This window comes from Silene latifolia, chromosome 10 (assembly GCF_048544455.1).
Source record: "Silene latifolia isolate original U9 population chromosome 10, ASM4854445v1, whole genome shotgun sequence".
NCBI lineage: Eukaryota > Viridiplantae > Streptophyta > Magnoliopsida > Caryophyllales > Caryophyllaceae > Silene > Silene latifolia.
The window spans coordinates 152916681-152928325 of NC_133535.1; the positions used below are offsets into that span (position 1 = coordinate 152916681).

The 11645-nt window shown below is 36.2% G+C and overlaps 1 protein-coding gene across 1 annotated transcript; it reads left to right on the top strand.

The window, feature by feature from the left end:
- Positions 1–8990: 8990 nt before the first annotated feature.
- On the top strand, positions 8991–9972 carry LOC141606420 (uncharacterized). Its single transcript, XM_074425536.1, has one exon. It carries the CDS (start codon positions 9044–9046, stop codon positions 9677–9679), a length of 636 nt encoding a protein of 211 aa, XP_074281637.1. The 5' UTR covers positions 8991–9043; the 3' UTR covers positions 9680–9972.
- The last annotated feature ends 1673 nt before the right edge of the window (positions 9973–11645 follow it).

The following is an 11645-nucleotide window of genomic DNA, read 5'->3' on the forward strand; positions in this document are numbered from 1 at the left end:
TGTTCCTAGATTTGGTATATTCCTCATATGACGAACCCGTAATCAATAAAATAACAATTATTAATTAATATATTTTCAAAATATGTAATGAATTTTAACTAATTACGGGTATTAAAAGAAACTAAATACCTTTCATGAAAGATGGCGCCTTCTTCCTCTTAGACACCTTATACATGTTGTCCCTTAGCCTCTTCTTGCCAATGTCATTATACCTTTGCCAAACTAGGCGCTCAAGGTTGGTTGGCCAATAGAACACACGCTACAAAAAGTAAACACATAGATGAGAAACAAATTAATAATAAGGTAAAAAGAATAAATAAATTATATTTAATAATATATATTTTATAAATAGATACCCGGAAGTTGTTGAACCACATCTCCTTATCTTCATCACTAGCGTTACTCCAACAAGTAACGCCGTGTGTCATGTTCTCTTAGGTGCTATTAGTCACACCACGAACAACTGTTTGACTTCTAAACCTGAAATCAAACATGTTAAAAACATAATTATATAGGAAAAAAATAATGTATAATTAACATATGTCTAAAAAAAGTCATTTATTACTAAATAAAAAAATTACAAAATAGAATGAATAAAAAATTACCAAAGACCATTCGGATCAAGGATCATCCTGTTGTCGCATGTCGGGGTATAGCAACCTCCTCCTCCTCCTCACTCACCTCCGTAGTAGAACGGTCAACGTCCTCCTCCTGCTCTCGGGAGCTACTACCTCCCTCACTATAGCCTCCGCGCTGCCTACTTCCTCCAGGAGCCATGTGTACTACAATTGAATAAAAAGTGTTAGCAAATATTACAAGATAATTATTATAAGATACAAAAAAATAAAACCTAATAAACAAGTATAAAAGACAAAATAAAACGCTAATAATTGTTTCCAAATTTTGATATGTATACTTTTAATACCTTCTCTTACTCATCATCATCATCATCCTCATCTTCTTCTTCTTCTTCTTCTTCTTCTTCTTCCTCTTCCTCCTCCTCCTCTTCTTCTTCTTCCCCTCTTCTATCCCATCCCTCTCCTTATCATTCTCTTCTTCTTCCTCTTCTAACTCCTCCTCCGCTTCTATCTCATTTGCATAAATAATTTCATCATGATCAACTGGGACAAAATCTGTTTCGATACAACCTCTTCTTGGAAAAAAAGATGTATCAACTTCTGATCGTGCCTTTGTTTTAAAAACGGCCCACCATTGCTTTTGTTGTCTATCATTGCTTGTGCTCGGAAGAGATGCAAAATAAACTTGATGAGCTTGTTGTGCAAGTATAAATGGGTCATATTGAGAGTAGGTTCGAGTATGATTCACTTCCACGAGTTTGTAACGATCATGGACTCTCGTTCCACCTACGGAATTATCCCTCCATTGAATCTTGAATAAGACGGTTTTATAACTCCTATCCCGGCCATTGTAGCACAACTCAAAGATATCCTCTAATATGCCATAATAATCATTGCCATCAAGAGAAGAAATAGTAACGCCGTAGTTGCATTTAGCCTTACTTTTGCCATAGTCAAATGTTTGAAACTTAAACCCATTAATTGAATATCGATTCCACGTCACAACCTTTCGAGAAGGACCCAAAGCCAAGCTTCTTATCACATCATCTTGAATATTTAGCTTACATACATGCTTCCGAAACCAGGCTAGAAATTGATCCTCATGCTTATGCCAAACATCCTCTCTGTTCACATTAGGGTGATCTTTAATGAAATCACAAAATTGAGCTTCATATGGCTCCAAAACCTCACAATTAGATAGCACATAGAGGTGGGCACGGTTATACTCCTTGTCATCCAGAAATCTTGTTCCCCCAACTGATGAACACCCTATTTCATCCTGCATTTGGAAACACTTGGGTATACTTGTGTCTAGTTCATCCGCTTCATCAATATTCAAGTATTTTGCTTTGGTCTCAATATGTTTTTCAAAATAAAGAGAGCAAAAATTGGCAATCTCTTCCGTTAGGTAGGCATTGCATATAGAACCTTCCACACGAGCTTTATTACCAATTTTTTTCTTCACATGATTAAGAAACCTTTCGAAAGGATACATCCACCTATATTGGACGGGTCCACCAACTTTAGCTTCATATGGCAAATGGATAGGTAGATGCTCCATCGAATTGAAAAAGAAGGCGGAAATATCATCTCAAGTTTACACAAAATTTCTGGTATTTGGTCTTCTAAACGACTCATGTCCTCAATCGATATCGTGGAGGAACATAAATCTCTAAAAATTGACTTATTTCTCAGAATCGCATTCCAAACTCGTAGTGGGAGTAAATTTTTAAAAGCCACGGGTAATAAGCGCTCCATGAAAACATGACAATCATGACTTTTCAACCCTTTCAACTTCAGTTCCTTCAAATCAACACAACGGCTCAAATCGGATGCATATCCATCGAGAAACTTCAAGTTTCCTATCCAATCGCACAATACCTTTCTTTGAGCTTTGTCAAGAGTAAATATGGCTTTTGGTTTAGCCCATCCTTACGAATATGAAGTTTAGGACGATCACAAAATTTCTTCAATTCTATTCTTGAATTAATATCATCACGTGTCTTTCCTTTTACATCCATAATCGTATGAATAAGTAACTCAAAGAAGTTCTTCTCTATGTGCATCACATCCAAATTGTGTCTCGATCAACATTGTTTTCCAAGAGGGAAGCTCCCAAAAATACTTCTTTTAAACCAACCATTTTTTTCTTTTTCAACTCTTTAAACTCTTCTTCATCCCATCGATGATTTGTTGGCAAATCACGTATCTGACCTCCCATATCTCATCCCCTTGGAGTCGAATCGGAGCATTGTCACGCACCTCCTTACCTTTTAAGAAAGATTTCTTGTTCTCTCTATGAATATGTCCATCCGGTAAGAAACATCTATGACAATCAAACCAACTAATTTTTTTGGAATTAGGAAGATAAAATGCTTTACTCCTATCCATGCAATAAGGACATGCCTTTCGCCCAATTTGCCCATCCTGATAGCATACCATATGCGGGAAAATCATTTATAGTCCATAACAATGAAGCTCTTAGTTGGAAATTTTGCTTCTTCGACACATCAAATGTTTCTACACCAACTTCCCACAAATACTTCAGTTCCTCCACCAACGGTTGTAAATAAACATCCGGATGGTTTTTTGGTTATCGACCGGAATAAGTAAAGAGAGGAAAATAAATTGTCTTTTCAGACAAAGCCAAGGAGGTAAGTTGTACGGCGTGGTCATTACGGGCCAACATGAGTAGTTTCTACCAAACTCACCAAAAGGGTCAAACCCATCCGTACACAAGCCAAGTCTCACATTGCGAGGTTCCTCGGCAAAATCGGGATATAACCTATCAAAACGCTTCCACTCCTCCCCGTCACTCGGATGACACATCTTTCCTGGTGTACGAGGATTTTCTTTGTGCCATCTCATTTGGTTGGCAAGATTTTTCGTGGCATACATTCTTTGAAGTCTAGGAGCTAATGGAAAATAAATTAATGTGTTTTCTGATATTGGTTTCTTTCTCTTTCCACTCCTTTTATTACCCTTCTTCCCCTTCAAAACAATATTTCCTTCACTTGTCTCATATCTATCCCTTTGACATTTCTTACATTTGTCAAGCAAAGCATCATCTTTCCAAAAAGCATACATCCTTTAGGACATGCATCAATCTTTTCATGTGGAAGTTGAAGACCTTTGACCACTTTCTTGGTATTATAGAAATTTCTGGTCATAACATTATTATCGGGTATAACATCCTCAACCAACGTAGCAATACTATCAACGGCTTTAAATGGCATATTATACTCACATTTTAAAGAAACTATCCTGGATGCAACTTGTAACAATGTCATTCTACTCCCCTCATATAAGGTTTTTCGGAAGTACTTAGCATGTCCAAAAAGGCTTTTGCTCTTGGGTTTGGTTGTTCTTCATCAATCATTGGTACACGGTCGTCATTAATGAAATCATTAGACCGAAAGGCATCAAGTACCATTTCTCTATATGGGTTCTCATTTTGTTGGATTTGAGGCTCTTCGGGATAATATTTTTCTCCATGGGAGATCCAATTGTAGTAGTTTGGAAAAAACCATTTGTAACAAGATGCTCTTCTACTTCAATGTCAAATAAATATTTTAAGTTTTTACATTTAGTACAAGGACACCTAAGTTTATGTTGTTCCAAATCATATGAATCTTGACATCTAGCAAATTCAATAAATCCACGAACTCCCTTTACAAATCTAGCGATAGGACGTTTCTTCTTATCTACTCTTTCTTCGTACATCCATTACGTTCGATCTCTTCATTTTAATCTATAAGCAATATATAGCAAACTAACCATTTTAAATAATAATATTTAATTTCAACAAAAAAAGCAATGGTTATCTCATCCTCCATTTTATGCTAATTTCAAGATTTCAATTGGGTCCTTATCACTCCAACCTAAACCCATCAATGTACGTTTCAAGTCACTAGCAAACACACATTTGTGAATTATTAATGAGAAAAAATTCGCAAGAATTCCCTTAGTTCTCCAAATACACAATGTGGAAAAGATACATATTCCACATATGTATTCAGAGAACATTGGAGAAATTTGCAACCAAATTCTTTTCTCATTAATAAAATCACAACTATGTGTTTACTACCTAAGTGACTTGAAACGTATAAAGACAGTCCCAAAATGGGGACTATTCAAGAATTGCTTCTAATGAGTAATTCTTGAACGGGTACTAGGTCATTATATATTAAACAAGTTGTCAAAATTATAAGGCAAATTTATACAATCCCCTAATCAAATGACATTACTAATTTAGCAAATTTATACATCATGCTCATTGTATTCAAGAAAAATGCTAATTAATTAACAAAAATGCTAATTAAATTATTCTAACTTAATTAATTTGGTTAATTATACAAGTTGTCAAAAATGCTAATTTCTAACCCTAACTCAAATTAATTAACAAAAATGCTAATTAAATCATTCTAACTTAATTTGGTTAATTATAAGGCAAATTTATACAATCCTAACATTATACTACCTTCATAAAACTATACTACCTTCAACAATACTACTTCAATATTACTAAAACTAAGCATCACTAATCAAATCACATTACTAATTTAACAAAAACCCCAATTTCTACCTTCATAAAACTATACTACCTTATACAATCCCCTAATCAAATCACATTACTAATTTAACAAAAACCCCAATTTCTAACCCTAACTCAAATTAATTAACAAAAATGCTAATTAAATTACAACTACATACAATAATAAGCATCACTAATGTATAAATTACAACTAGATACTAAATAAGGATCACAACTTAAACAAAATATGAAGGATTGAAGTAATTAAATCGATTTGAGTCGAAAACAAACCTTTATTATAAACAAAGGGTCGGTAGGGATGTAGTGTGCGGATGGCGGCGGCGAGTGGTGGCGTCCGGTGGTCGTTGTAGTTGGTGGTGGCGTCGGAACTCTTGGCGATTTTTTTTTTTTTGTTTTGTTGATAGATAGAATGAATGAGGGACGGGGTGAGAAGAATCTGTCAAAAAAAAAACAAAAGCTATTGGCGGCTTTTTGGTCGCCAAAATGGCGACGGTAATGGTCGCCAATTTGGCGACTGATTTCGGTCGCCAAAATGGATAATATTGCGTCGCCCGTGGATTTCATACGGATTTTGGATAAAAAGGTATAGTCGCCAAATTGGCGACGGATAGTGGTCGCCCGTTTTTTTTTTCCTGTCGCCAATTTGGCGACTGTAGTATGTCTGTCGCCTTTTTCGTGTTTTCTTGTAGTGACTTCTGACTAATGATTACAAAGAACCTTGCATCAAATAGGAGAAGGTTCAACAAGTTGGTCGTACTCTTGTTCATCAACAATACCATCCACCCCGAGAATGCGCCTTTTACCATAAAGGATAACTGAATACGACCACCCCAAATGCATAATCTATGAATATTTTCCGAGTTTCAGGTTAGCGAACATGTATGTTTAAGGGTGAAGTCAAGTAGTACTTACTAATAACCATCTCTAAGACCACCAAATTTATCCTGACCAGCAGTATCCCAACAATAAAACCTCAATTTCCCACGGCCTGTTGTGAAATCCAGTGGATGAATCTCCACACCAATTGTTGCTGCAGAGACAAAAATAACGACCACTGTTAATGTTTCCCATCATCTTGCAGTAACTTCAAAATATAAATATGCAATGTCAAACAAACTTATGTTCATATTTCTTCTCAAACTCATCATTCTTGATTCTTCTCAAGAGTTATTAGCATTAAATGAGATCCTAATTGCTTTCTATCTTCTACTAAACACAAGGATTCGAGGAACATATTAAGTTAAAGGCTAACTGGAATATAATTTAATAGTACAAGTATTATATGAGAATTTATGCGTGCAATACTAGTAATCACAACAACGAACAACATTCATTTAGAACCAAATAACAGGAAATTATTTTTTTGCTCCAAGATAATCCTAATAACAGGAAATCATTGATTCACTGCAAGATGAAACTATTATCAGGAAATTATTGTTTCGCTCAAGATGAAACTAATAACAGGAAACTAATTTTTCGTTCCAAAGATGAAACTAATTTTTCGTTCCAAAGGGACACACATCTACTGCTACAATTGCATTACATATTTATAATTAAAAAAAGCAAGGGGCTTGGTAAAGAGGAGAAGGGACCAAGATCATATGCCAAACGGACTGAGACATGGTCCAAGCCCGGTCCGAAAGACTAATAAACCCTGCTACTGATGCTACAGATTCTGCTACTTTGCACCTTCACCTAAGATACAACCACAAGCAGCGATACAAAGCCGGCGACGGCGTGAGAAGGAAATGCACGGAGTTGAAATTGGAATGATGATTGAATTGAGTCGAAAAATGTATGGGGTGTAAACGGAAACAACAACGATATTGACGGTTGTCGACGGCGGCGTGAGAAGGAAATGCACGGTTTTCGATGGCGGCGTGAGGAAAGGAAGTTTTTGGTTGCCGGAGTTGAATTGTGAAGGTATTGTGATGTTTGGGCGGTTGGAAATGAAGAAGGCGGCGAAGGAATGTAAAGGGTTTTTGGAGGTTTTATTTTATTTTTTTATTTTTTCTATTAAAGTCGGTTTTAATTAGAAACCGACACAACAAAATATTATGGCGGTTTTTTAGGCCACAAAGTTGTAATTTTGTATAAACTTTTAACGACATTCTTAACATCAGTTGTAAATAGAACCGCCACAATTGACCTATGGTGGCGTTTCCTATTTGGAACCGCCATAAAAAGCTTATATTATTACGTCGGTTCTGACTTAAACCGCCACAATAGACCTCCTACCTACATAAAAATATCATTCCCGCCAATTTATTGGGCTTTAAGCGTCGTTTCTATTAGAACCGCCACGATAACTGCGTCGTGATATGGGTTTTTTCTACTAGTGCTGTCATCTCAACCCTTTTCTAAATAGAGTCCGAAGACTCATAAGTTTACGCCATTGCCACGAAGAGACTGAATTAGGTTTATGATCAAAGAGTGAACAATTTCTCAGGTATTTTTTAGTAATTACTTTTACCCATATACTTTCCTTATCCATAAAAAATTTCCATAAAAGTTTCATTTGAAGAGCTTTATTAGCGGCTTCCGAAGTTTTTATCCCCAGTCCACCAACCGATTTCGGTAAACAAACTTTATGCCAACCAATCAAATTAGGGGAGCGCTGAGAAGGATTCTTATTCCAAAGAAAGTCTCGATTAATTTTATCTAATCTATTATGGATTGACGAAGGAAGGAGGAAGCTTTGCATTTGAAAAGTTCCCTTCGCGGCTACTATTAGAGTATAAAATCGATCTCGGAACTCCATCCATCAGCTTAACTGATCTTGGGAGTCCAATTCAACCATTAAGTTAAGTTTTTTAATTGAAGTCCCAAAATCGGTTTTAGACTCTAACAACAACAAAGGTCGGCACAAAAATAATTACCAATTAAGTAGGCAAGTAGCCTTCATTTACCGTACCTAGTGACAGGGGCGTAGCTACTAAGTAGCATGGGGTAGCAGCTGCTACCCCAAACCCAGAAAATTCAATGACAAAGATGATGATCTGCTACCCCGTATATTGCTGGTTTGGTTAAAAGCATAATTAATAATTACGTTTCAATGTTTGCATTAGTCTATTTGTGGTCCAGTGGTTCTGTTGTTGTCTTTTCTACAGGACATCCGGGATCAATTCCTATCAGCTGCGTTTTTTTTGTCTTACCTAATACTCCAATAGCTTGTTTTTCATATTCTTAAAATCCCAACTTATTCGATTACATAAATTTATATATACTACTCCTTTGTTTTAGTATACTCTCTATGTCCCCATCATTTATTTACCTTTGATTAAAGCAACTCTTACATGGAATATAAAAGGTAAGCAAATGATTGAGACGGAAAGAGTGATATATATGACGCTTTTCACGGTTGTTTCATCTATCTTATTCGTCCCATTTTAACCTTAAGACGAGTATAACTGTCGTAAACAAGAATTTGTGTCTATTATATGACACGCTATCAACAACAACCACGACAATAATGACGAAAAAATTTACCTTATTTCCAAATAAAAAAAAAAGTGATTATTATAGATGATAAAAAATAAACGGGTTACTATAAAATATAAGTTGTTCTTATGCTTACGCTTCTTTCAATAGGGGCTTATTTGTCACTTTCCCGGGAAGATAACTTATAAGAGTTTCGCTACCCCATAATTTAAACCCTGGCTCCGCCCCTGCCTAGTGAGAAGCCAACTTCCCAACTAAGTCATAAGTGTCTAGCCCACCTAGTTAGAGGCCAACTTACACAGTTATACTTACCCACCGATTTTACGGAGACAGTAATAATTATTATTAATATATACGGAGTATTTAGGTTTCAATGGAGGACTATATAAAGATCAGTGGCATTTCAACGTTCTTCACAACATCTCTTACCTTTACAATTATTATTAATAATCTCTTAAAACACACAAAAATGTCACGAAAGAAAGCCTCTATGTCTTTTCTATTTTTCCTCCTCATCTCTATAACTTTATCATCCTCCTTTTCCTCGGCCGAGTACGACTCAGTCTATGACCTCCTTAAAGCTTATGGCTTACCTAAAGGGATTATCCCTAAGGGTGTAGCTAAAAATGACTTCACTTTCGACTCGACTTCAGGTAAACTTCAAATTAACTTGTCCTTTCTGGAAGGCAATCAGGTTTGCAAGGTTACTAGAACACAATATTTTGTTTACAACAGAGTTGAGTTGCAATCCACCATTTCTGCCACCGTACAATACCAACGCCTTTTTGACATCGAGGGTATCACCGCCACCGTTAGTATCGCGGGAATTATTGTACTTCCTGATGTCAAAATTGTCGAACTCGTAGTTTCAAAAGATGGTAAAACACTTCAATTTAAATCGAGATTTCCATTTCTTTCAAGTCCAAAATTTCCCATCACCGATGAGTTCGACGTTCCTCAAACCTGTGAGGCTGATCTAACCGTCTCACCGATTAATATGGTGCGTTTGTTTGGTGTGGGGATTGTGGAGATGGAGAACCAAGATGATAGTGTTGATAATTATCCTTTGTTCTTCAACAAAAGAGCATTAGGTGGTCGTGCTTGATTTATATTACGTGCATGCATGGTTACGTCCATGCATGGCTACATGCAGTCACGTAATAATATAATTGACGTACGGACGTACCTAGCAACCACAATATGTTATTTCTATTTAAAGCACTTGTGTGGCGCAGTATGTGTATTGGTACTTGGTTATGAGCAGCCAGTGTATCATGGAACTATGGAAGGTTATTATGCCGAAATAAATAAGTCGTAATTGTGACACTTTACAAACTTTTATGACTTGTGTAAATGCATGTATTACGCTTAATGAATTTCTTATCTACTCCCTCCGTACCGATCATTTAATTTGTTATCCTTTAATTTTAGCACAAAGACCAAGAAAAGGGGAAGGAGACAATTACTAAATGAAATGGAATAAATTGAGTGAATGATCAAATTACTCAACAAATCCATTTATTTTTAAAATAGAAAAGACAACAAATGACTTAGCCTTGTTCTTTTGGACTGAAACTGATTTGATCTGAAATGAACTGGACTTCTAGGATTTGAACTGAATTGAACTGAACTTATAGGATCTGAACTGAATTGAACTGAACTAATAGGATATGAAGTGAACTTAAATTAAATGACGTATAGTATATGATCGGAACTAAACTGAAGTGAACTTATAAGATCTGAACTAAACTTATATGATCTGAACTGAACTGAAATTATAGGATTTGAGCCGAACTGAATTTATAGGATCTGAACTGAACTTATAGAATCTGAACTAAACTGAACTTATAGGATATAAAGTGAACTTAAATTAAGTGACTTTAAGTCCAACAGAACAGGGCCAGACGCCCTAAATTGAAAAAAAAACAACAAATAACCGAAACAGGGAGAGTATAATTAAAATATTAAAAGGCAAAACTTTAGTAGTAGTCTTCTAATAATCTACTACAAATTACTTCATTCATCTCTTTACCTTTGATTTAATAAAGTTGAGAAATAGAGTGTATTCGGAAAATTTAGACTTACGACTATAGGAGACAGATTTTTGTGTTTAAAATCCCTTAATCAAGTCATTACTCAATATCAAAACTAAAATTCTCTTAAACTAGCATGCTATATATCTCTTAGGGTGATTATTATCCTTTCTATTTTAGAATTGCATTTGATAAGCAATTTGATTATTCACCCTCAATTTAATCCACTTGTCATCTTACAATTGCCCCCTCTCTTTTCTTGGTTTTTGTGTCAAAACAAAGGACGACAACAATTGGAGGGAGTACATTATTAATAACCCACCATCTTCTCTTTTGGAATAGAAAACTGTAATACTCGCCGAATTACGGGCTCGTTGACCAACCTTTTTATCTTGGAGGACCCTAGTGAGAGATGGAATAAATAGGTATAGTCGTAGAAGAGACCTGAAACTTGGACAAGTAACGGTCACTTGGCCGAGTAGGGGTAACTCGACCGAATGCCGTGAATTCGGTCGAGTAGATGCTTACTCGACCGAGCACTAGCGTGATAGTTTATATCTTGCGGAGGTCGTGACTTAATTATATTTCATATATTCTTCCGTCAGCCCTTAAAACCTAATACTCCGTCTCTCTAGGCTCTCATTTCTCTCTATCCATCTACCATCTACCATCTTACCATGATCTAAACCCGATGGGTACACAATCTATGCATGAGGTCATCGAGTCAGGCTCGTCGTCGTCGCCGACATCGGTTGTTCTTCAAGGTGAGTTTGTGATTGTTGTAGGATACGATAAGGAGTCTTGCGTGACATGATGACGATGGATGCGTTCTATGGTTTGCACGAAGGTAGGGGTTTCCCTACTCAGTTGGCTTTACAAATTAATTGATTGTTTATGATTGATTGTTGTTGGAATTGATGGAGATTGGTTGGTTGGTATTGTTGTTGGTTGGATGATTGTTGTGGAACTATGTTGGGAGATGGTTTAATACCCATGTTCGTCTCTAGTGACTCCCGTCACAAGGGGGATGTGCACATT

Coding starts and splice junctions, on each gene's coding strand:
- LOC141606420 (XM_074425536.1), top strand. CDS start 9,044: ATGTCACGAAAGAAAGCCTCTATGTCTTTTCTATTTTTCCTCCTCATC.